Below are 27,467 nucleotides of genomic sequence, written 5' to 3'. Positions count from 1 at the left end.
TTCTTCTGTTCCCTAGATAGGTTCACATATATTTTCTAACTTGCCATTTATCTCCTAATTTTGTTTTTAAAGTTTTGTTGCAAAAAATCATTTCAAGTCTTACAATCCTATTCTAAAGAGTTTCTTCCTTTGTTTTTATAACAAGAAAGGCCTTTCTCTCTTAAAAGGATACACATCAACTTCTATTTATTCTCTTTGCTGTTTTGTTTTATGTTTTTCCTATATCTCTTTGATCTGTCTCAAGTTTATTTTTATTTCTGGCTCAGAGTAGGAACTTAGATTTACTTTTTGCCAAATGGCTATTTAATTAGCAAGGACTAAAGATTCCTTTCCCCAGTGACTTGATTGCCACTTATTAAGTGTATTAAAATGCAGTACCTACTAGGGTTGTTTCCTGGATTTCTCTTTGAATCCTATGGATGTGTTTTTCTGTTCAGATGCCAGCACCACACCAGTGTTACTGTATCAAAAGATCACAATCAGTACTCTTTTTTTTTTTTTTTTTTCCAAAAATTGGGGTTTGCTTCACATTGGAGTACCTTCTCTGAACACCAGATGGCATGAGATCCCTGGCCTGCTGTGTGGGAGCCACAGGAACACAGCTAGCGGGTGTATGAAAATGTTATTCAAGAGCAAACTTGAGACTTTCAGAGATGCAGACACCTATCCCGAATCACAGGTAGTGGTTGGCTTTTCTCCACTTGTTGAGTTTTTATAGCCTGCCAAGCTCCCATTGCAAGTAAGTGGAGCTGATTTTTGAAAGCTGTTTCTGTTCATTCCTTTCCCACTTGGATACAGAGCATCCTTGGTTGGCCGTGTTTATCCGTATAGCTTTTAATGTGTTCCCATAATGGAGCCCTTCCCTCTGGAGATTTTTGTTGTATTTTGTTTTGGGTTGCCGTGCACCCTTACCAGCTTATTAGAAAGCTTTGATACTGTCCCATTTTATATAGTCAGTTAAGCTGTTCTTTCAGTAGGATCCTGTCTCAATTCCTATGAAGTACCTTGAAAGCAAGACCAGCATGTTTCCTATATCTGATGCACGGGACAAATTGCTTTATATCCAACTGAAGATCACTGACTTGTACTTAATGTAGCATGCATTCCATTTGGTTGAATGGGGCTTCCCTATAGTGAGTGGTTATATCAGTTCACTTCTGTATCCATAGGCTATGTGCCCCATTGCAAGGTGTGCTTTAAGTAGGTTTTTTTTTTTTTTTGACTTAGTTTCATTGTGATGTTGATCTTATGTGTTCTGCTGCAGGCGGTGTGGGTGTTTTACACACAGAGTGAAATTCAGAGGGTATGTTGGTATATCCCTGTATGTCCTGTGATTCACTTGTGGTGTAATTGGGATTTCAGCTCCCGCATTGTGTGGGTAGTCCTATCATGCCATCAAACCCCTAAGAGTCACCATGCACTGAATTTGAGACAGAAAGCACAGCGTGCAAAGGTGAAGGGTGTGATTCCAGAGACCATCATCATGTAACAAGTTATCACAAACCTTAGCAACCCTTAACCACCACAGGCTCATGAATTCAGAGGGATGGGAATTTCTATAAGGCACACTGTGAATGGTTTCTCTTTGCCATGCACTGTCTACAGTCTCTGCTGGGAAGACTTGGTAGGTTGAGAATGACTTGCCTATTGAGAGTGATCATCCCAAGGCTCAAAAGCCTGTTTATAGCAATGTTGGGAACCTGGGATGGCATGCTAGAAGACAAGATTATTCCACAAGAGCCCGCTCTGTGAAGCATGGGGCCCCAGACTTGTCATGCTGTTTATGTTGCTGCTGAGGCTCCAGGGCACAAGGCAGGTGCTATATCACCCTGTGTAGCCGGCCTCGGAAGGAAAACTGTGTGACTTTCTCCACACTACATTGACTGGAGCAATCACCCACATTCAGAGGGATGGGATAGGTTACACTTTAAAATTGCTCTTGTTTTGGAGGCCTGACAATGAAATGGATCTATATTTGAGGCTTGGCTCTGGGAACTTACTTACTTTTGTCCTCTTTAAAACAATAATATAAATAGTGCTATCCCTTACAGTTTTTGGAGGATTAAATGAGAACATGCCTGTTGTTAATGTTATTACAAAGCTTTAGTCCTTTGTCTCCTCTCCATGGAGGCTGCTGTCTGTCTCATTAGATTTATTTATTATTATTTTTTAAAGATTTTATTTGTTTATTCTTAAGAGACACACAGAGAGAGAGGCAGAGACATAGGCAGAGGGAGAAGCAGGCTCCCTGCAGGAAGCCTATTGCGGGCCTTGATCCCAGGACCCCAGAAACACGCCCTGAGCCAAAGGTGGACACTCAACCACTGAGCCACCGGGGCGTCCCAGTTTCATTAGATTTAAATTTATGCTCCAACAATAGCCTGCACTGAGGACAGTTTTAGTATTTGTATTCATAGAAGGGAGAACTTTAGGGTATTCATAATTGTGTATGCTTTGGTAGTATGGATTTCTAGAACACCCAGAGCTGACAGTCCTACAGATCTGGTAGGTTGTACCCTTGGCAGAGACTGAACATTTCCATTCTATGGTTATGTAGCTAAATCTTGTCTTCTTTCTTTCCCTGATCCCTTTTATAGTCTCTTTATGTGGCTGCATCCTCGTCACTGGCTCCCCTCTCCTTTTCTTTATTCCATTAGGCCTTTTTCTAACTTTACCTGGACCCTTCCTTATTTGATGTTGCAGGGACAATCCTGCATGATACATGAAGCAGAAGTTCACACCTTTGTGTGCTTTGGATCACCTGATCAAGAACAGGGGTGCAAACATCTCTTAATTACCACCTCATCAAAAGCCAATTTGTCCAATAATCTGTTCACCAAATGGTCTATTTATTGACTTACTGAATTCATCAGTATATTGACAATGTTTTCTTTTTCTTTCTTTTTTTAAAAAAATATTTATTTATTCATGAGAGACACAGAGAAAGAGGCAGAGACACAGGCAAAGGGAGAAGCAGGGCTCCCTGTGGGGACTGCAATGTGGGACTTGATCCCCAGACCCCCAAAATCATGACCCAAGCCAAAGGCAGATGCTCAACCACTGAGCCACCCAGGTGCCCCAACAACTTTTTCTTCTAATCTATATTTATAAATTTGCATGTATAAAGTTATCAGATGAGAACTTTTCAAAATAGCCGAAGGTCTCTGGGTCATATCAGTTAATCGGTTTATGAAAACAGCATTTTAAATAATTTGTCTCAGGCCAAAAAAAAAAAAAAAAAAAAAAAAAAAAGGAGTGATGGGATATGCCTTGGCCTAGGCTGCAGATCCCAGAAAGGGGATGACTAAGGACAGAGAAGGAGAGGATATTAAGGGGAAGACAGATGGGGAGGGATGTGTGTGGGGTAGCTGGGGCTGAAGGAAGTTTAAGGAGGCCATGTACGAGGATGCATCTGAAGGTCCCAGGAGGACTTTACTTTCAACATCTCTGTTATGCCCCATTATTTACTCTATACAAACTATAAATAGTCAAAATAAAGAAGTTCTGTAAAACTTTATAAGTAGTTAAACAAGTTTTGGTATAACTGGTTAAGTTCAGATCATTCATCCCGCTGTAAGTTGGTCATTGGAAATTGTTTCAGACACTGGATTTTGGTAAATTGCTTGAAGCTGTTACCCTGAAGCGTCCATCCACGGGCAGGTCTTGACCAAAGTGCCATTGAGATGTTATAGAAGGCAAGTTCCCTTAGAGGAGAGGAATCAATCATATTCGGGAGAAAACTTCAGGAATAGTTCACCCAAGATGTGCTAAGTGGTAGAACACATACAAAAAAATTTGAAGATGGTTGGGTAGGAAACTGTTCTTTTGTGGTTGGTAACAAGGGAACAGCTCCAGGAAGCGTGCAGCCACCGCGTACAGAATGATGTGCCAGGGTAATTCTGGGAATAAGCATGTTCCCTTAACTTAATTGTAGTGGATGAAATGTGGCTTGGAATTGTGCGAGACTTGAATATACTGCTATCTTGAGTAATATGAAGTTTGCTCTACCTAGGAAAAGTTGTTTCTTCTTTCCTATGTGACTGAGGAAAAATACTCTCTGCATTTCCATAATGCCCATTATAGTTTCTGAAGGTCAGTTTAGAGAGCAACATTGGGACGGGAATTGATGTAGAAACCCCAGCTTAACTGCTAGGGGGCAGCAGCAGCTGTTGAAAAATCACCACTAGCTGTTTTTCTGGAAAACATTTCTATCTCTTATTTAGCTGGCCTCAAAGAAAGTCAGAACTTATGCATCCCCTATAAAAATGGCTCAGTGTTGGTTGTTTTTCTGGTAGGGAGAAAAATTCTAAGTATGTATAATATTGAGAATATTCTAAATGTATGTTTATAAATAGTTTAAATATTGCTCTTAAGCCAGAGGACAAGAAAAACATCAAATTTATACTTTTCATGTTTCCAAATACTGTTTATACAGGATGAGTTCATTGATGTGTATCTCAGTTTCTCTAAAGACTTGGGAAATAACTGTTGGCTTGAATTAACTCTTAAGAACTCCTGACAAAAGTTATCAGATATAACAAAATGTGAACTTAATGTAAAAATGTGGAGATAATTTCTTTTCACAAACAAACAGCTACTCTGAGAAATGCATTTAATTAGGAAACTTTCTAGCCTGACAACCTTTCTTTTGAAGAAACTGTATGGCTGAAGTGTTTTAGCTTGGCAAATGAGCTTTGCTGTTAGCAAAGAAAAGGAGGTTTTTGCCTACGAATATTACCTCTGCATGGATTTGTGTTTTTTTATGTTTATTTTTTTATTGGTGTTCAATTTGCCAACATATAGAATAACACCCAGTGCTCATCCCATCAAGTGCCCCCCTCAGTGCCCATCACCCAGTCACCCCCACCCCCCACCCACCTCCCTTTCCACCACCTCTAGTTTGTTTCCCAGAGTTAGGAGTCTCTCATGTTCTGTCTCCCTTTCTGATATTTCCCACTCATTTTTTCTCCTTTCCCCTTTATTCCCTTTCACTATTTTTTATATTCCCCAAATGAATGAGACCATATAATGTTTGTCCTTCTCCGATTGACTTACTTCACTCAGCATAATAACCTCCAGTTCCATCCACGTCGAAGCAAATGGTAGGTATTTGTCATTTCTAATGGCTGAGTAATATTCCATTGTATACATAAACCACATCTTCTTTATCCATTCATCTTTCGATGGACACCGAGGCTCCTTCCACAGTTTGGCTATTGTGGACATTGCTGCTAGAAACATCGGGGTGCAGGTGTCCCGGCATTTCATTGCATCTGTATCTTTGGGGTAAATCCCCAGCAGTGCAATTGCTGGGTCATAGGGCAGGTCTATTTTTAACTCTTTGAGGAACCTCCACACAGTTTTCCAGAGTGGCTGTACCAGTTCACATTCCCACCAACAGTGCAAGAGGGTTCTCCTTTCTCCACATCCTCTCCAACATTTGTTGTTTCCTGTGTTGTTCATTTTCACCATTCTCACTGGTGTGAGGTGGTATCTCACAGTGGTTTTGATTTGTATTTCCCTGATGGCCAGTGATGCGGAGCATTTTCTCATGTGCATGTTGGCCATGTCTATGTCTTCCTCTGTGAGATTTCTGTTCATGTCTTTTGCCCATTTCATGATTGGATTGTTTGTTTCTTTGGTGTTGAGTGTAATAAGTTCTTTATAGATCTTGGAAACTAGCCCTTTATCTGATATGTCATTTGCAAATATCTTCTCCCATTCTGTAGGTTGTCTTTTAGTTTTGTTGACTGTATCTTTTGCTGTGCAAAAGCTTCTTATCTTGATGAAATCCCAATAGTTCATTTTTGCTTTTGTTTCTCTTGCCTTTGTGGATGTATCTTGCAAGAAGTTACTGTGGCCAAGTTCAAAAAAGGGTGTTGCCTGTGTTCTCCTCTAGGATTTTGATGGAATCTTGTCTCACTTTTAGATCTTTCATCCATTTTGAACTTAGCTTTGTGTGTGGTGCAAGAGAGTGCTCTAGTTTCATTCTTCTGCATGTGGATGTCCAATTTTCCCAGCACCATTTATTGAAGAGACTGTCTTTTTTCCAGGGATAGTCTTTCCTCCTTTGTCGAATATTAGTTGACCATAAAGTTGAGGGTTCACTTCTGGATTCTCTATTCTGTTCCATTGATCTATGTGTCTGTCTTTGTGCCAGTACCACACTGTCTTGATGACAACAGCTTTGTAGAACAACCTGAAATCTGGCATTGTGATGCCCCCGGCTATGGTTTTCTTTTTTAATATTCCCCTGGCTATTTGGGGTCTTTTCTGATTCCACACAAAGCTTAAAATAATTTGTTCCAACTCTCTGAAGAAAGTCCATGGTATTTTGATAGGGATTTCTGCATGGATTTGTATTGCAAGTAAGGAATGCTAGTTTTTAAGAACTATATTATGTATCTATGTACCAATATACACATAAATGACCATTAAGTTGATTTGTAGAAATATATTTTTGGGCACAAGGGAGACTGATATGTTATTGATTGAAGAAAGGTAAAAATATAATATGAAGGATGGTTCCTTTTTAAAAGATTTTATTTAATTATCAGAGAGAGAGAGAGAGAAAGTGAGTAGGGGGAGGGGCAGAGGGAGAGGGAGAAAGAGAATCTCAAGCTGACTCCTCAATGAGCGAGGAGCCCAACATGGAGCTTGAACTTAGACCCCAAGATCATGACCTGAGCCAAAACCAACTAGTCAGAAGCTCAACTGATGGAGCCACCCAGGATCCCCAAGCCTGGTTCCTTTTTGTAAACAGTGTGTGAGTGTGCATGTAAAGTCTAGGAACATATCACAATATTACTAGATGGTAATAATGTTCTTTCCTTTAATGCATTTGAATATCTGCTTTTTCTCTTGTGCCCATGAGTTATATTATAAAAAGCACAGAGAAGTTGTTTGTAATTAGAGCTTCAGTGCAGATTTATTTTATTTGCATGTTAGATTGATTCTTGAGCCAGTCAACGTGATATGGTGTATTCTACTTATCACTTCTCCTGTTATTTCTGACCATTTTTTATAACTCTCAAAATGTGGTAGTAGATAAATAAAATGCCAAGAGAACCAATATGGTTCTTTTTTTTTTTAATATGGTTCTTTTTTAAAAAATATGGTTCTTGATCACTCTTTCCTTATGATGGACTAGAGTTGTTTTTTGTCCATCTCACTGAGCTGTCATTTCCATTGATTATATTTGCAAAACGATCTGAAATCCTCAGTGAATAACATTAGGACTGTAGGTAGAGTGGTAGCCAATACTTATGAATACCTAGGGCTTTTTAGTTTTTTAATGCAATTCTTTCTTTCCAGGAAAGCTCAGATTGTTTTAGGGAAATGTTCTCAAACCACATTGGATCTTATAAGAAGTATGTAAGGAATTTTCTGTTCAAGTTCTGCAGAGAAAAGGTGATATGGATTTCACAGCTTTAGAGATGGCAATAGAAGGGACATTACAGAGACAAATTGGTATTTGTTATTTTAAATAGGTAAAATAAATGTACATTTAATACATATATTCTATACTCACCCTTTTTAAATTAATTGAGCAATAATACTAAAAATAATAGCAATTGCAATGAGACTTTCTTGTAAATGGCTGGAGTATATGAATTCATTCAGTTCTTGAGATAATCCTAAGAGGTTGGTATGTATTTTTTAAAGATTTTTCTTATTTATTTGAGAGAGAGAAAGAGAGAGCACATGAGTGGAGGAGAGGGTCAGAGGGAGAAGCAGACTCCCCACTGAGCAGGGAGCCCCATGAGGGGCTCCATCCCAGGACCCTGAGTTCATGACCAGAGCTGAAGACAGATGCTTAACTGACTCAGCCACCCAGGCCCCTGAGGTTGCTATATTTTTTATAAACAAGTGAAACTGAGTAAAATTGCCCAAGAAAAGAAGTGGGGTTTTACAAAGAGGAAGTTATGAAAAAGGAAAGTATGAGATTTTCATCCCTATGCCATCTTATTTCAAATGTCATCCAGTCATTGATCACATATTTATAATACTTGAACTGTGCACATTTGACAAATATTGGGCATACATCTTACCTTCTAGAGCCTTGATTTGGAGGAATCTAATATTATGTTCACAGAGGCTCCAAGGACAAGTTTTTTTTTTTTTTCTTTTAATGTTTAAATCATTTCCTGAAATACAGAGTAGAAAAGTTCTGAGCTGTTTCTGTTGTTGTTGTCTTAATGTGGTTCATGGTTCTTAGTGAAGTTCAGTATTCTGCTGTCCACTGAAATTCCAAGGAAGGAAGTGGTAAACAGCTTCTCCCAATGGTTTTGATGACCTAACCCTTTCAGTCCACGGAGCATCTCTGCAGGTGGCATTCTGCAGAGCATGCTCAGTGAAGCCCTGGATTGTCTCCTCTGATGGTCCGGGTGCGGCATTTTGCTGGGCCCCCAACTCCCTGGGGCTGCCTTATCTTGAGCACCAGGTTTTCTTGCTTTCCCCAGTTTCTTCTGCCTCCTTCATTATAAGCGGCTGCCAGATTTATATTTCTTAAGCTTGGCTCTGATCATTTTTACTTTCCTGTTCCATACCTAAACCTGACTTTCCTTCCCTCCTCACACTGAAATAATTCCAGATGGACAAAAGACTTATATACATAAATGAAAAAATACAAGATCAGGGGAAGGAAACATAGCTGAACTAATTTAAAATCTTAGAGTGAGAACATTTCTTCCAAGCAGGATGTTAAACTACAAAGCCATAAGTAAAACTTTGGTAAATTTGACTAAATGAAAGTGAAAAAAAATTATTGCAAGAAATAGCTTAAGCATAAACAAATTATGACAAGATTTATAACCAATAGCTGATTTCCTTGATTAAAGACTCATTCAAATCCTGAAGCAAATAACAAACTATGAGACCTTAGAAAAATGGACAAATGATATTAATGCAAATTTCCCTGACAAAGAAATACAAAGGCAGGTCACTAAAATACAAAAGATCCTAAACTTTACTCAAAATGTCAAAGTTAGAGAAAAATTGAGATACTATTTTTCCACCTGCTGTTCTTTTAAAATAAAGGCACATAACATCCAGTTTGAGGAGCATGCAGAGAAACAAAAACAAGTACAAAACATATACTTTTGGTGGGAATGTAAATTTGATGAACTTTGGAAGAGCCATTTGACAATGTCTATGCAAACCAGAAAGGGCATATATTTATGTGCCTGGCAGTTTTTCCAAAGTTAAAAATTTCCTCTGAATATACTCACTTATGCACTCCAAGAGAGTCATACAAGAATGCTTATTATAGTATTGATGGTACTAGTTTAAAAAAATGGAAGTGATGTAAATATCCATTATTTGGTGGCTAGTGATGTAAGTAATGAAAATTTAAGCAGTGGATTAAAAAAAAAAAAAAAACCTGGTGAACCTGTATTGCTTTAATTGTGAAAGCATGAAGTCCAATGCATGTAATATGATTACACTTGCATTAAAATCAATTTTTGTATCTTTTTTCCTATAATAAACCTATGAAACCAGCCCATTCGAGGAATGGGAATGAGGAAAGTCAGAGTCAGAATAGAGATTCTCTTTTTCATTTCATACCTTTCCAAGACCTGTGCATGTTTTATGTGTGTTAAGAAATTTTTTAAAAAGGGCACGTGGGTGGTTCAGTGGTTGAGCATCTACCTTTGGCTCAGGTGGTAGTCCTGGGGTCCTAAGATCGAGTTCCATATCAGGCTCCTTGCTGGGAGCCTGCCTCTCCCTCTCCTATGTCTCTGCCTCTCTGTGTGTCTCATGAATAAATACATAAAATCTTTAAAAAAATTAAAAAAAAGAAATTAAAGAAAAAAAAAAAACAAGAAAGACAAAAACACCCTGTATTTCTTACTGAACAAAACTAAATTCCTTATTTTGTTATTTTAAAGCACTTTGACCCTGGAGGTGCCTGACTGGCTCAGATGTTGAGCATCTGCCTTCCGCTCAGGCCATGATCTCAGGGTCCTGGGATCAAACCCCACTTTGGGCTCCTGCTCAGTTGGGCATCTTTTCCCTCTGCCTGTCTTCCTGCTTGTGTTCTCTTTGTCTCTGTGTCTCAAATAAATAAATAAATAAAAATCTTTAAAAAAAAAAAAAAGTAAGTAAAGCACTTTGGCTTGGTTCAAATCTGCCTTTTCAATTTTATTTCTCATTGTATTTTTTCTCACTTAATGTCCAGATCAGTTGAAATGCTTACTTAGCACCACACAGATCTTGCCATTTGGGTCTCCTTCCTGCTCCCCAGCTTCACTGCCATTTTCTCCTGCTAAAATGACCTCAGATCTTCTCCGAGCGTTCGGGTCCACCCATATTTCTACCAGCACCTTTTTTTCCAGACTCCACGGCCACCCCAGCTTGGGCTCATCTCTTCTACCTGTGAGCCGTTATCACCTCTGAGTTCAGTTCTGTTTTGATACTTACCCCCTAGTTATATTTATGGTGTCCATGCTGCCCGCCAGGTACAGGAGACTGGACTGAAGCAGGATCTGGGACTCATTTACCTTGGTGACCCCTGTCCCCATCGTGCCGAGCCCTGAGGCAGCCTCTGAAATCAGCCTTCAGGGTTTGTAGCACGTGAGCAGTGTCAGCAGGCCTGGCAGGTACAGAGTCCAGGGAGGGTTGGCCGAGCGTCATGTCACTGAGTAGGAGCAGAAGTAAGGACTTCCGCACATTGTGGGCACGAGGGTGGGGGGACCCGTGAAGGGCTGTGAGCCTGTCTCGGCAAGCATCGAAGCCCCATGTGTTTGGAGTGCGGCAGGAAACTCAGACCCTTGATGCTTACCATCTTGATCTTCCGAGTCCGAGGTTGTGTGACCCCCACCGGGTCCTCAAGGGCAGAATCAGTGGCCCCATCAGGACGGGGGCGCCCGTCTGGCCTCCTGGCCTCATTCTCCTCCCAGAGCGCCACACCACCTCTTTCTTCCAAGGAGCCTCATTGTTGGTGAAGGTCCCAGTGCAAAAAAGGTTAAAGTCCACCCATTCAGGTGTCATCTCATCATTTGTATAATCGGGGAGTTGCATTCCTGAGCAGCCGACCCCTTTTCAGAACCTGCCTAGTTGAGATGTCACTTCCCTGACAGTGAGGCACTTAGGCTCACGGAGAAAAATCACAATGTGCTCCCTCCCTTTCTCAAATTTTCCCTAACAATTAATGCCACACTAACTTGACACTCTCTTTCCTTGTTTGGCTTTGTAAACCCTGGTCCCTTTTTCTATTAATTCCAGACATTAATATTTTCTTTCACGCAACTGACGCCATTCACCCGTGAAACCGTTTGAACATTATGTAGCTGTCAAGATGCCTGGGGATTACCCAGTATGCTTTGCCTGTGAGAAAGTGACACCACCGAGGTCTGGTTTTGAGATGTTTATTTTGAGAGTACGCTGACAAGCATGAAGTCCCGATCCCAGAGTGGCAATTTCATTTAATTAAAGGCCTCTTTTTATTATAGTTTTCCCCCCACATTTTTTTTTATATATATATATCAGAATGATTGTTAAAGTCTGACTTGCCAGAGGTGTTCTCTTGTACTATAAAAGGGAGTGAAGGGGGCGGGGGTGCATTGCTCACTCACTAGTGACTATTCCACTGAATGGCTGTGAATGCATTCCTTTTTACTGTCCTGTTCAGAGCTGCCAGTTGACATGGTGTGCATGTGTGTGTATGTGTCTGCGTGTGTCCAAGTTTAAAATAAAGACTGCTGGGCTTCTGTCCCTGTGTTGCCAAACTTAAAACGTGAGAGTTGAGTACATTGCGTATTTGTATATGCTTGCGATTTAATTTCTTGGTCTTGAAGTTAGAAGTCTTACCATACTGGAAGGCTACCACCCGAATTATACCTTGGTTAATCTATTGAGGCTTTTAAAAAATGCACAGTATCTTACTTTATTGTGAAATTTCTTTCTGTTCAAATCGTTGGGGAGGGTATTGCACTTGTGTTCAGTAATTTTTAATACAGCAGCTAAATAAAAACCTGAAAAAGGAGCTAACGAAAAGAAAAGCTTAAGGTAATTAAGGAGGGCATTACTGATTTGGTAAATGTTTGCAACAGAGTGGCCTAATTAATTTTTGAGATGATACCTTAGACTATTTTGGCTTGACTTTATAGTAGGAATTCACGTCCATAAATATATGGGGGCCTGTGTTGGGCACTATCTATGGCATGCAGATATATATATATTATATATTATATATGCAGATATATATAATATATATATCTTACATATATATCCATCCCAGATATATTTACCCAACAGGTAAAACAGACTGTTGGTCTTTGGACACTGAATCATGTTGTCTGTTTCACAGTTAATTACAATATCATAACTCCTCAAATTAGAGTTTTTTCTTTCTTTGTGGCATTATTGGCTGGCCTTCAGCTATCTCCTCACTGATTGTTCATTCCTTTGTGCCTTATTTATTCATCATTCACTGGGTAACACTGCACTAGTATGTCCCAAGTATGCAAGTATGACGGCATACTTGCAGGTGTGCAACAGACCTGCAAAACACAGAATTCACGGTTTCTGTTTACAGTCCTCTTCCCCACCCCCATCCCGCTGCCCCTCAGCTGATCTGAAATTGTGGAGGAGGGTTTGACATCAGCCCTTCTTTCTGCTTTGGATATAGTGGCTGGAGAGATATTATTCATTCTCTTTGGTGTCTGTTTCAAAGCTCCCCAGGAAGAGCTGGGCAGGTCAGGGGTGTTGGCCCTGAGGCCAGCGGAGGGCCTGGCTGGTGTGGCTGTTCCCCCAGCCAGGGCCAGACAATGTTCGCTGGCTTTACTGCAGGTGCAGGAGGCAGCAGAGAATGGCAACTTTGTCAATTTAATCTCTCTGCTCCCCATTCTAGTCTTTCGTCCTCTTGCCCCATCTTTTGAGCCAGTGGTTCCAGAGATGGATTTATTTATTATGATTACATTCTAAAGTACAGATTTCTGTTGAGTCAGCCATCTGGCCAAGTGTTTGAAAATAGTTTCTTTCCCTTTTCACTGACTTGCTGCCATTCTTGGGAGGGGTTGGTTTCTCCTCAGGATTCCTGACACCGTTGGCTGGTGCCGGTGGATTTTGTGTCTTGAATTTTTGTGGCTAATGTAGTGATGACATACCCAGAATGAAATGAAACAGAAAAAGCTCAAGGAGCCCATTTGTATTATGCCACTGAGGGCAAAGAAGGATCAGTCATTTACCCCAAATTGTTTCATTTTTCTCTCCTTGCCCCCTCTGGGGCCTTCAGTCCATGCACGGGGAGACATTTGTTCTGGGCGTACTCCGTGAAATGCTTTGAGCCAGGGGAGTGTGGAAAGAATCCTTAGTTAACGGAGATCCTGGGCTTTTACGTATATTTTTAAAACCTGTCTTGCTCTCTTTTTTCTTTAAAGGCACGAGCGATCCCTATGTGAAATTTAAGCTGAATGGGAAGACGCTGTACAAAAGTAAAGTCATATATAAGAACTTGAACCCAGTTTGGGATGAGATAGTTGTACTTCCAATTCAAAGCCTTGATCAAAAGCTACGTGTGAAGGTAATCACAGATGGTTTTCAAATCTGCTCTTTTATTAAAAGCATTGATTTCTCAGCAATCTTTGCCCCCTTAAAAGGGCAACGTTCCCAAATTCCTTTATTATTATTAAGCTCTGGGTAAAACATCTTAGAGAAGGGATTATTTATACCCTGCATTGAAACTATATGTTTTTCTCAGATCAGTGGCGTATACTCCACAGAAAATCAGAATGAAAATAATATCTCCATTGATTGTATTTAAACTTACTGCATGTGGAAGAATTATTACTGCTGGTGTAGTGGCGACAAGAAGGAAAGCCTTTCTCATTAGGAATAACTTTATACTTAATAGAGCTTTAAGCTACTGGTTGTAAGCATCAATTGCTCTAACATCTGGGTTAAAGCTGCATGAGTTGAATGCAGGATGGGATTGCTATAGAATATTTAGCAAATTTCTATTTAATTGGCAGATCTGCTCACCGTGGAAAATACTAAATCTTAATGAGAGACCATTTAAACTACAGGGACTGATCCATTGTGCATAACATTTTAGTGCATATGAATACTGCCTTAAGAGTATTTTCTGCTGTTGTTTTGGTGGTAGTAGGCAAAATGGGCAAGTTTGCATAATCTTTGTTCTTGCCATCGGCGTGTCCTAATTCTCCATTAACTGTACTGTGCAAATTATTTTTTAGGTCTAGAAGACTGAATTCAAAATTCCTAGCCAATTGCATTTATTAATAGTTCGATAAATTTACTTGGTTTACCGTATTAATTTGTGTTCCTGGTCTCTTCCCTCTTTGTAGGTATATGATCGAGATTTAACTACATCTGATTTCATGGGTTCTGCATTTGTCATTCTCAGAGATCTTGAGCTTAACAGGTATTGTATTTTTACCTTCTAATTGTTATTTTGAATTTTAGAGGGAACTCAAGATAATGTTAAGTGACATTTGTTTAGATCAAATGACAAAAAAAAAAAAAAACTGAATACATGAAAGAGTGCTTTAAAATGTGAATTTTCAATGATTTTATCATTTATCTCCCAAACATTAAATCTTCCACAATGCATTCTGAAATGTGTATTGGGTTTTGAACTGTTAATATTCAGGTTCATTAACCTACCTAACCTAAAAATAAAACAAATATTTAAATTTTATTTGGGCAGTAAGGGAAAAGAATCCATTAACCAACTGTTGAATTAGGCAATGCCAAGCAGTTCCCCTACTCTGAAGATGGTTGGGTTATTTTTACCAGATCTGGTGCTTTTTAAAACTCCCGTCACAGGCTTATACAGAGGTAGGAGACTTTTTGTGTAATCTCTCGATGCATTATGAGGCTACCTAGTACTGCCCATAGTGCTTATGTTATTTGTTGCTTTTTGCTTATAGAACAACTGAACATATTTTAAAATTGGAAGACCCAAACAGTTTAGAAGAGGACATGGGAGTGATTGTGTTAAATTTGAGCCTAGTAGTAAAACAGGGTGATTTCAAGAGACATGTAAGTATGACTCTTTTGTTCTTTTCAAAGTTCTTCATTGCAATTGTCCTTTGATTACTGGGTTACCAGATGGCTGGCATTTTTTGGTAATTATTTTTGGAGGGAAACAAATAATTGTGCCAAGATGTAAAGTATCTATCTGTGGTTCTATGCATCCTTTCTTTTGGAACTCTGGAAAGAAAATCCTTTAAGGAATGATCTCAGCTTTGGCTAGGGATGCGGATGGTATTCCTATTATTAAAATGTATATGCTTTTCCTAAGTGGTAAGGTTTCCATTAACTATTTTCTTAAGTACTGGGTGACCTAGATATTATTCAGTTATGCAAAGCAGTTCCCAGGATTTAATTATTATAGTGTACATTATTAAGGTGAACAAATACATATTTGTAGCATTCCAGTTTATTTTGTTTTCTTTTAGCTTCATATTTCCTGTTGAGAGTACTTTCGGGAAGATATAAATTTTAATATCCTCTGATCTATTATTACATGGATGTTTCTGGTTAATGCATGGCCTATTGAAGATCTCTCTAACACCAACAAAGCAATGGATTTTATGATGATTTGACTGAGACTCTGTTTTTATGAGAAAATATGTGAATACAAATCATAATCTTATTTTATATTCAGGGGTCAGACCTTATAATTCCAAGAATTAAAATAAGAACAAAAAGCATCTTTGATTGTAACTTACTTGAAAGGCATTTTTAAAGCCAACTAAAATACCTACTTGGAAAAGGACTAGAATGTGTTCAAATTTAAGCATGTTTAGAATGTGGTAGGAAAATCTGAAGCCTGTTTATAAATTAGGCTCCAGTAGTACTTCTTGAATTGAGTCAGTGGGGTCGATGAGGAGAATATTCTTCATTTTGACATCACCTTTGCTTTTAGTTGTAATTTATTTTCATGGTGAAAATCAGGACTGATTTACTAGTAAACTCACAGAAAATAGCAGAAAGGAATAGCAAAGCTGCACAGTGATTTTTCAGTTGCCAGAGAGTCAACTAAATCATTGCTATTTTTAATTTGAATTATTTACTTGAAGCATTTACTTGACAGTAACTGGGGCAAAAAACCCTCCCATTTATTAATTTTTAAAGAAATAGTACTTTTGAAACTTGAAACCTCAGTAAAGCTGATATTTTGATGTTAAAGTACCTTTAATTGGTATTGAAAATAAACTTTTTTTTTTTCCTATCCAACATAGTGAAGGAGAGGTTTCTTTAGCTTCTCTCAGCCTTGACAGTATTGCTACTAGATTCAGTGTCAGTGTGTGTAGTAGGTGGCTGGTTCCTTGAGCTGGATGCCATGCTAAAATAACATGCATTGTACATAAGTATCATTTGCCACCATGGAGCGATTGCTATCTGAGATGTTCTGAAAATTTTCTTACATATTTAAGTGGGTTTTGGAAAGTTGGATACTTTCTCATGAAAAGAGCTGCATATTTATTACTGTTGTGAGTGTTTCTGTAGTATGTTGGATTATGTTTAGCAGTCACACTGGCCCTTAAAATATTTTTAAATATTGCCAAAATTCAGAGTTTTAAAGTAATGCCAGTTTAGTTAAAATTTTATTTCAAATTGCAGAGGTGTTAATAATGGATGCTGCCCGAATTTGCTTTTATAAAACATCTCAAAGAATATCTTTTCAGAGTCCTAGGAGGAGCCACACTTGTCATCTTACTGAGTTCGACCACCCCCGACTTCTTTTTAAGAGTCTGCCAGACTGTGTATCTGCTTGCTCCTGTGCTTTCTCATTTTCTTTCTTCTTTGCTTGTCTGGAAGAGGTCTATTATACAACATATTTCTTGCATATATATTTTATGGGGCATTATAATATAGGAATCCTTGCCTATTCTCATTTATTCTGATCAGTAGTTTTATTTTTCTGTTTATGTACTTGATCAAAGTATACCCAAGCAAGAAATAATCTAACCTATGCAGTGTGTATGGGGCCCTTTTGGATAGAGTGGGTATCAGAAAACATTTGTTCTTTTCATCAAGTGAATATTTAAAGACATTCTTAATGTGGGATTTTTAAATGGCAGTAACTAACACTCGAGACTGGAAAGATAATAGATTATTCAACTGGGAATCATTTGTAAATTTCCATCATCTAATTTTTGTCGCCTTAGAACCAGGCTAACAAAAATCTGAACACAAGCAAAATGTCTATGAACTCACCCTCACATCCAGGGGTGTAAGTGTATATGGGTGTGGTGCTGAAGGCAGGTGTATTGGAAGGCAGGTGCTGGGTGGAAGGCTGACAAACCCACCAACTGGTTCTTTTTATTGGTTTGTATTTAAAATTGTGGGCTTGGTCATCAGACTGCCTGGATTTGAATCCCAGCTCCACTACTTTCATGCTTTGGGAAGTTAAGTGATCAGGTCACATTCACAGAATTATTTAACCTCTTTCAACCACAATTTCCTCACATGTGAAATGGGGATTAAAAAAAAAAAAACTATTTTACAGGAATGTGAAGATGGAGATTATGAAATCTAGTGTTTGGCATGTGGTAGGCTGTCGATATATGGTAGCTCTTAGTACCGTGGTAAGCAGACAGGATATTTATTTTCCATTAATTTTCTTACCTATTTTGTTTAATTTTTATGATTGTTAAAAAAAAATCAGATGAGTTATATGTTAGAGAGCCCTAAATAGACATTTGTACCTATAAGATGCTAATTTATTTTGGTGGTTGTTTTGGGTGAAAATACTTGTTGTCATGATTTTGGGAAAATAGACAAAGAACTGACTTTAATACTCAGATTGTAGCATCTATAACTGTGTGTCACATGTAAATGTCGGAACTCACAGTTTAACCAGGGGAAGTGCTTTATTTTAATAAAGAATATGTCCAAGTCATTTCTGCACCAGTGTTCCTAGTTGCTGGTCACTGGAAGGTAAGAGGATTTCCTCCCAAGAGTATTTATATTCTGGTTTCTAATTGATTGGGAAGACATATTGGCAAAGTGGATAGGTCATTTGCCTAAAGGTATTTTTTCCTTAAGCGTAATAGTAAATGTGGTCTGCTCGATTAGATTCATAATTGTACTGTAATCTCCCAAATTTATCCAAGTTTTAACATCCAGTTAGCTGGCTAACCAGCCAGAGTAGAGCTTCGCAGTCCTGGACGGTGACAGGGGTAATGAGAGGATTTTGCTAGGGAAGAATTTTAATTGTAGATGAAATTCAGCAGCCTTAGCATGACAAATGAGAGATCAAAAGAGAACAGTGGTGAAGTTACTTGCTGTTCAGAAAATTTGTTCCTCCCTCCCTCCGTGCTATATAGCCTATTTTTCTTAATTGTGCAGAAACAGCTTGGATTTTTTCCATTATTATGAATATTGAGAGTTGCTCATTGAGGGTAAAAGGAATGATTTTTTTAACTATTTTTTTTTTTTTTAGTATCTAAAAGTATGGAAGCCTAAACATGCATTCATATTGTCCATAAACTTCTTAAACATTTTTAGAATACTATTGAATATTTCAAGTAGGAGAAATCTCCCTTTCCAATTTGCTTTTAGAACTGAAATTATAGAGCTTTGAGACAGTGAAAATCATTTAAAGGATCGAGAGCCTTCTCATACTAAGAACTGGTACTCGTAAAGATTGAGCAGTATTCATATGTTGCCGTCTCCTCATTATTGAATACTAGGAGAAAATGATGTCTCACAATCACAGAAATGTGATTTTCCTGTTTCTGTTTTCTTGCTCAAATGTGTTTTCTCTGGAAACTGGGAATTCAGGTGTTAGTTGTTTGAATATAATATGCATATTTGGCTAATATAATAATGGAATGCTGTTATTAATGATTCTATTTCTCTCTTTCCTTTTACCATTTTTCATCATTCAATGGGTTCAATATCCAGCGTTGGTCAAATCGGAAGCGATTGAGTGCCAGCAAGGTAAATGTACCTGTTTTTTACTTTACATCATTTGGGGAAAAGTTCATCTTTGTACAAACACAGACGTACACATGATTGGTATTATCCAACTGTCATACATAGTGACAGTATTCTCTTCCTCTCACTGTTGCTACGAATAGAAAGGAAACAACCTCCCTTTTAAATTTCATTTTAAATGAAACTTCATTTAAAATGAAATTTAAAAGCGGCATAGCCAGATGTTTGAATGTATACATGTTTTAGTGGTGACATTTTATATGTACCAGCCATGTTAGAATGTTCCACTTCATTAAGCCTGGATTATTTGGAGTGTAGTGCTGTTAGAATTAGCCCTGTAGGAAGTTATATGCCACTACATGGAAACTAGCTTTGGTGTTGTAGGGGCAATGAAAAGATTAATTGAGAGGAATATGTGGTATATTTTATAAATCTCTTTTATATTACTCTTATATTTACCATTTATTATGTTGGTTGCTGAGAGTTTCTTGAAAGATTTCTTCATGAAGTACTAGGGATTTTTTTTTTTTACATTGCTAGTATCTTTTTAAGCAATTATAAACTGTTGTCCAGTTTGTAAAAGCTCTGCGTGTATCAAGGTAGAAAAGCATGATTTATCTGGTTATTAAATTAGTACTTTGTGAGTGACTACATGTCAAAATTGGTGTGAACATAAACAAAACCAGAAAAGTATTTATAACTGAATTTCGCTGCTCTGCTACTTTTAAAAGAGAAAAAAAAACAACATGGCCGTGATGTGCGTGGGTATTTGGCAAATAACCCGACGATCTCTGTATATGCATTTACACACACTTACGTGCACAAGTGCACGCCAGCTCTCATTTCCAACCTCACCATACAACAGCTATTTACTTCTCTGTAAAATAAGGTGATTGAAACAAAGGCTTTGTGAGTTTGTAAAAGTGCATGTGTGAAATGGGGGGGGGAGAGAGAATTGTCCTCTGACTAACACTAGTCGTTTGGGAAGAAAGGTGAACTTTCTAAACCTTCCTTTTTAAAATCTGAAGGAATCAAAGCCCACCTTCCACTAAAACGTATATCCTTTGCATTTCAAACACTCTAAAAATAACTCCAATAGGTTGTTTTGTTCACCAGGTCACTTGGTTTGCAAGACTCTGGTTTCTTGGTTTCTCTTTGTTTTTGTTTTTGTTTTTGTTTTGTTTTGTTTTGTTTTTAGAAATAAAATTAAGAGACAATAAATAATAATGTGGAGCTGTCTCAAACATTCCCCTAACTTTTGTCTTATTCCTTTATAGTCACTAGAGGGTAGGAGAACATCATTTCTTGCCACAGAAGGGAGCCCTTCTCTTGCTCTCCCATATTAAGAGCTTCTGTAACCATCTGAAGCAGTAAAGTTTCCCGGCATGCTTTGGAGAAGCCTGACAAAGCAGTATTTTCTCGTTTATTGATTCTGCTGTGCACTAAAACACTGGTACTGTACATCAATAACCATCTTTAGTTAGGGAGCTCCAGCCTGTGGAAGAACATAAAGGCTAGAAAGAAAAATTGTGAGCTTGGGGAATATTGGAGCCTAGGGAGGACAAGAGAGGTTATGGGAGGATGAGCGAAGGAATGAGGAGGGAGACAAGAAATGTTGACGGCCTGGATAGAGACATCACAAATGCGAAAGGCACAGAGGATCCTGGAGAGCAGTATTTATATCTGTCCTGTGGTCTGGTGTCTCACCGCAGAGCTGCCGTGTTCTTTTTTTCCTTCTCTCGTTGTGGTTTCTAGAATTTTGACTTCAGTGCACTGGGCTCTGAGACTTAATAAATGCCCAGAGCTGGGGCATGTGTTTAATAAAACCTCAGTGGAATAGAGCCCATGGAAGGCCACTCCTGATCTTACATGGGAGGTGTGCTTTGTAGGTTGATGAAGGATTTCAACTGATGGGTCGACTTTTTGCTACTTAAGAGTTTGCGGTTTTTGGAGGAAGATTCTAATTTGACTTATGAAAATGAGTCCCATGGAAAATCTGTAGGCGCAGTGATTAACCCTCTGTAGATGTAGTTAAAATGCCCTGATCAACCTATCTTGGTATTTTTTTAAACTGTAAGCCGCTTTTTTTCTCTTTTTTTAGGATTTCCATATTATATTTAAAAACGAGGCAACAGAAGTTTGACATAGAGAAGATTACTATGCTATGAGTATCTAAAATTTTACTAGTCCTAAGTAATATATTCTCTATAAAATGTCATTGACTTTTTCACCTCAATCTTAGTCTTTTAATGGCTTAACTTTATTTAGGTAATTGCCTCTTAAACCTCATGAGTTTATAATTTTGCACCATCCAAAGGGACCCAGAATGTCAGACTCTCTTCTAAAGTGTTTTCTTACTAAGTTGACCTTGACCGTAATGTGGTAAATATGTAGAAATTGCCTCTAAAAGTGGGTTTTGGTTTCACCCGGAGCCTCTGTTTACCTTCCAACGAGCATTTTAGCTTGAGAATTGAGAATTTGCCTTAACAGGGCCTGAATCAGATAACTAGTTCTTTTTAGATAGTTATTCTACATAATCTTTTCTACTAATAGGTGTGTTTCCAAACCTTACTCTTTTTCTAATGCATGTAACACTTAGAAAATTAATAGCAGTGACTTCTCTAGTATCAGATAGTTTAATGCGGGAAAAAAAAAAAAAACATCCATAGTGATAAAAAAATGGAATTGAGAAATCACTGATCATACCCAGGAATATGTGGGCATACACTCACCCACCTCCTTCCCCTGTGCTTGCATTTGAGTCTGTGTAGGTCCCGTGGCTGACCACAAGTCCCCTTCCCTAGGATTTCCTTTATTTTACATGCATTTGCCCTGCTGTAAATCTCTATATTTTACATGCCCCCCACCGACCACTGTTTTATGAGGACTATGCCAGCAATCTGAAGTAAGAGATATGACCTATACCACTTTTTATATATATATGAAATTAGTTGACTCATGGTGATGTCGATTTTTTGGGTTTCTATCAGCTTTATATATTTTTTAAAGATTTTATTTATTCATTCATGAGAGACACAGAGAGAGAGGCAGGATCCCAGGATCCTGCCCTGAGCCAAAGGCAGATGCTCATTCACTGAGCCACCCAGGTACCCCAGCCTCATATTCTTATATCTTGGTACCTCTCTGTTATTACAGAGACTGGTAACCACAGAATATGTCTTCTAGGTTCCCCGGTCAGGTAGTCTCCCATTGGCTTTATGCAATGAGAGGAATTGTAGGATACTATAGTGTAGGAGAATTTCCAGGGTATCTCTTCCTTTTCCCACTGTTTTACATGCTGTCTAGACATGGACTGTGTTTTGCATTTCTCCTTATACTTGCCTTGGTTTCGGCTTCTACTAGGTGAGTCTGATTCTCTAGTCTTTACTCTTTTTGCCTCGCTTGCCTGGGGCTTGCAGATCCTCAATTCCAGGGCAAAAATCCAGCCCTACATCTGTGCAGGTACTGTTGTAACACAGCCGTTACCTGTACGCATTGTCTCTAACTGGCAGGGGCAGAGTTGCCACTATATTGTAGTTGGCACAGAGACCTAATGGCCTGAAGCCCGAAGACTTATTCTGTGGATCTTGGCCGGGAAAGTTTGTCCTCCCCCGCTCCAGCCTGAGAGTGCTAGCGAGGGCTTCCTCCTGTGGCCTACCTTAGCTTTTCTCGGCCCTGTCTGTTTGATCGCTCAGTCATCCTATACCTGGGACACCAGTTCTCTGCATTATATTCCCTCTAGTTTCAGTACCAGGAGTGGTTCGCTTTTCCTGTTGGATTCTGATGCAACCTATAGGAGCTAAGCCTTTGCTTTTGGCTTTTTTGTATGCTATTAAAATTGTCATTTTCTTTTCTTTTTTTTTTTTTAAGATTTTATTTATTCATGAGAGATACATAGAGACAGAGACACAGGCAGAGGGAGAAGCAGGCTCCCTGTAGGGACCCCAATGCAGGACTCGACCCTAGGGCCCCGGACCATGACCTGAGCCAAAGGTAGATGCTCAACCACTGAGACACCCAGATGCCCCTAAAATTGTCATTTTCTTTATAAGAATCATGCATCACATGATGAGGGTTCTGCATGAATTTAGGTTCTACCATCTCTGGTTTTTCTTCTCTTTAATTCCTTTTGCTCGGTCTGTCCCTCTGTTTCTATCTGACATCTAGGACTTATGGAAGGCAGTCTATTAATCTATGTAACTATCTCTATCTATCTATGAAGGCAGCCTATAAATCTATATGTCTTTATATAATCTCATCTGCCTAATTTCTTTGTCTATAGATCTGTCTGTATCTCTTTAACCTAATTTATTTGTATGTCTGCATCTGTCTACTATCATCTACCTAGACATCACACTGCATGGGCCAGGGCCAAATATCTGAACCCTGATGCCTCTGCTGCCTTGTTATGAAGTCTAGATCAGCATTATCCTGGGCAGAATTACTTCTAAGGCTTTCCTCATTTCCAGGGGCCTCAGTCCTGCTAGGTTAAGACCATGAATCTGTTGGCATTCTCCAACCTTGTGTGTGATCCAGACCAAAAAACCAGAGTGTCCGTGGAGCTACAGCCTTCCTAAACTTTTCACCGAATGTCTCCTCGCGGTGACATAAGAGTCTACTTTGGCCCAAAGCCTATCACTGAGCATATATTATGTTGGCTGGAATACTGTCCTGAGGATTCAGAGATGAATCGGGCATGGCCATCATATGATTGCTGAGTCAGCGGGAGACAAGAGAGTAGGGAGGTAGGTAGGGGTATTCAGAGGGCCTGGTTAGACTTTGTACTAGCTTTGCAGGTGGGCTGAGTGCTGGGGACAGAGAAAGACTGCAGTGAATCTTATCAAATGAGAGGGAGGAAGAAGTGAATTGAGATATGATTATATAAAATAATGTAGTCCATGGCAGGTGCTCCAAAGCATTTATTATCAGGCTTCAGCCAACTGAGTTTTCAAAGTGGAGTCCCTGAACCAGCAGCATCAGCATCACCTGGAAATTGTTAGAAATGTGAATTCATGACCCTCCCCCCACCAACATTTCAGACCTCTTGAATGAGAACTCTGGGGATGGAGCCCAGCAATCTTTTAGCATGCTCTCCACGAGATTCTAAAGCATGTTCATGTTTGAGAACCATTGGCATAGACTTGAGTCTGATATGGGGTGTTGGATGGGAAGAGGAGCAGACGAAGCTAGCAGTGTGAGAAGCATAGACCTCATAGGCCAGTAGTGCTGCTAAATCTTAGGAAGGACTAGGAATAGGGTGAAGCAAGAGCTGTGCCAGGAACACAAAACAATGGAAGGGATTTAGGAGCCAGACCTGCCTGTTGCAGAAGCCTGAGAGTGAGTGCCTTGCTTGCTTCACTAATAGGGAGGTAGGACAGTCCTAGAAAGGCATGTCCCTGAAGTATTTTCCCTGAAGGAAAGGCATAGACAACATTTAACTTCAAACTTCTTAGGGGTTAGGGTGAAAAAGAAAATCCTATTGAATCATGTGGCCTTCATTTTTTTTTTTTTTTCACTTTAGTTTTTAACGACAGAAAGTGCATTAGCAGCATTTTCCTGGTCCTAATCCCTGAGAAGTAGGTATTCATAGATTGTATCAAAATTTTAAAAATCTTAATTTAATTTTTATTTGTGAGTTCAAAAATTGAGCAATGGCATTTTTTTCACAATGAAAAAGTGTTAAGATTCCCGTAAAACTTTTATAGCTAATGTGTCTATACAACCTACAGATTATTCATTATCCTTGGGACTATAATCTAGTTCTCATGTACAAATTTAAATCTCATGGTCCATGTCCATGTACTTGTGGGAAATTTAAAAGGCTTTCTTTATATGCTTATGCAAAGATTTTTGTGTGGTTCTAGGAGAATTTATGCCTACAGGATCCTCTTCGGGTGATATAAGAAGCTGCCAAGAAGGAGCTTCCCTGGGAGCCTGTTGCATGAATGTATGGATCTTCTCATGTCATGCTATAAAAGCTGTTGACAATGAACAGTTGTTTTACATGTTAAAAAAGCTTGGAAGGAATATTTCAGGGAAACCTTTTGTAGACTGAATATTCTCCCGTAGTTTTTCTAAGCAATGCCAGCAGAGCTGAATCTCGTATTATTGTTCATTTAGCTTACAGAGTTATTTTTTTCCATGCATTTGTTTCCATTGACACCTCCTTTCTCACAATGACTTAGGAAAACTGAATAATTAGAGTCAAAATAGGATGCACTGGTGGTGTCAGAATATATATTTTTATACTCCCATAACTGAGATCATAGAAAAAGGATCCACACAGTAATTTGGCACCTAGTAGGTAGGTCTTCCTAGAAAAGTCTTACAAAAATATTTTCTCACTGCCCCTCCTTTTCATTTCTGTTTTTAAAATTTGTTTGATATTTTGTCCCACCCAGGGGAGTGCTGTGGATAATCGTCCTGTGGTATTGGTCAGCATGGTCTGTTCTGGAGTGTGGCATAGCCAGCTGTAACGTTGCTTTTGATGCCTACAGGCTGTGGCCTCAGCTTCTGGACTGCATGCTACTCCTTTCAAGATCTTTCTTCTCTCCTAACCTCTCCGCCATTCTTCCTGGCCCATGACAGAGAAGAGACACCTCACTGACATGTCTGTCATTTCTGGGTTTTCTTTTGCAGTCATGCCAAGAGACTGGAGCCCACATCACCATCTTCCCAGCATGCCACTTGGCTAGAATCCTCAAATAAAGCATCTGGCCAAGCTGTAATCCATTTTATATGTCCTAGGAATGATAGCCTGTTCACTGTTTTGAAAGTCTGTTCCTAGATCACAAACTTGAAGATTCTCTACTGTTGGAAGTGAAAGTTCCACAGTACTTATCTTCACCTTTGTTCCCTTTTTACCCTGCCTGCATTCTCCCTGGGATTGTCATGACCCAGAAGTAAATTGTTAGCTGAAGCTTTCCATTTTCCTGAAAGTCAGTATGTTTTTTTTTAAAGGATTTATTTATCTGAGAGAGAGAGAGAGAGAGAGAGAGAGAGAACAAGAACGTATGGGGGGGGGGGATCCCTGGGTGGCGCAGTGGTTTGGCGCCTGTCTTTGGCCCAGGGCGCGATCCTGGAGACCCGGGATCGAATCCCACATCAGGCTCCCGGTGCATGGAGCCTGCTTCTCCCTTTGCCTCTCTCTCTCTCTCTCTCTCTCTCTCTCTGTGACTATCATAAATAAATAAAAAATAAAAAAATAATAAAAAAATAAAAGAACGTATGAGGGGAAGAGAGAGAGAGGGAGAAGGAAACAGACTGCCCACTGAGCATGGAGCCTAACTCAGGACTAGATCCCACTACCCTGAAAGACCAGACCATGACCTGAGCCAAGAGTTGGATGCTTAATCAACTGAATCACCCAAGTGCCCCATGAAAGTCAGTACGTTTTGTTTTTGTTTTTGTTTTTAAAGATTTTATTTATTTATTCATGATATATATATATAGAGAGAGAGAGAGAGACAGAGATACAAGTAGAGGGAGAAGCAGGCTCCACGCTGGGAGCCCAACGCGGGACTCAATCCTGGGACTCCAGGACCATGCCCTGGGCCAAAGGCAGGCGCCAAACTGCTGAGCCACCCAGGGATCCTTGGCTTTTTTTTTTAAGAGTTTATTTATTTATTCATGAGAGATACACAGAGAGAGGCAGAGACATAAGCAGAGGAAGAAGCAAACTCCCTGTGGGGAGCCTGATGTAGGACTTGATCCAGGATCATGCCCTGAGCCCAAGGCAGATGCTCAACCACTGAGCCACCCAGGTGCCTCAAAAGTCACTTACGTTTCTAAGTTAAATATCACACCTTGTATTCACTGGTAATAACTAATGTGTGTGCCTTGGATGGGAGTAACGATTTCTGTTCAGAAAAAGGGTGTGGATTTGGTGGATTGGGGGCTGAGGAAGAAAGCGCCTATGAATGAAACAACATAGGAATAGTGAAAGGTTCTGATCCTTTGGGAGGAAGGAGAAAAATAACAAAACCCTGGTGTACTATATTTTATCCTTTATGTCGGCTGAGAAATTAGGGTCAGGACCTAGAAACTTTGCTCTATCTCCTGGTGTTTGTTTCAGCTCAGGTGGGGTGGGTTTTTCCTTTGATGGGTCATTTCCTTCTCTCCTTTCACATTCCAAGCTGCATTAAGATGACAAATTTCACTTATAGGCTCAGGCACAGACATGAAAACCTGAGCTATGGAGTTAACAGAGTGAGTGCAGAGGAGTAGATTTATTGTGAGGAGACAGGGATTGTTTGAAGAGTGCAAAGGATTTGGGGAGCCCAACTCTATATCAGAGCACACACAGGATGGCCCCAACTGTACCTGTCCCTCCCCCACCGACTCTGCTCTCAAGCCCCATCTCTTGTCCAAGACTGAAGACAAACGTTAAAGTAATTAAGACACTTCTTTAAATCACTCCCCTACCCCAGAATATGTTGCTCATGGGCGAAACTTTATTTGGACATAACCTTGTAGCAGCTTTTGCAGAAAGATGGAGGCAAAAAGAAGTAGAATAAAGGCCCTCTGTGCTTGTCTATCTCTGAACTCTGCAA

The 27,467-nt window shown here is 39.3% G+C and overlaps 1 protein-coding gene across 7 annotated transcripts in view; it reads left to right on the top strand.

Moving 5' to 3' along the window:
* MCTP2 (multiple C2 and transmembrane domain containing 2) overlaps positions 1-27,467 on the top strand; it is a 241,489-nt gene that overhangs the window by 77,798 nt on the left and 136,224 nt on the right. For all 7 annotated transcript variants that reach the window (XM_072737201.1, XM_072737205.1, XM_072737203.1 and 4 more), the window contains exons 5-8: positions 13,383-13,525; positions 14,310-14,386; positions 14,895-15,006; positions 18,883-18,918. In XM_072737201.1, coding sequence (XP_072593302.1) covers positions 13,383-13,525; positions 14,310-14,386; positions 14,895-15,006; positions 18,883-18,918 — 368 coding nt within the window. The remainder of the gene's footprint in view (positions 1-13,382; positions 13,526-14,309; positions 14,387-14,894; positions 15,007-18,882; positions 18,919-27,467) is intronic.

Source organism: Vulpes vulpes, chromosome 14 (assembly GCF_048418805.1).
Source record: "Vulpes vulpes isolate BD-2025 chromosome 14, VulVul3, whole genome shotgun sequence".
NCBI classification, from domain to species: domain Eukaryota; kingdom Metazoa; phylum Chordata; class Mammalia; order Carnivora; family Canidae; genus Vulpes; species Vulpes vulpes.
This window is presented reverse-complemented; position numbering and strand designations above follow the sequence as displayed.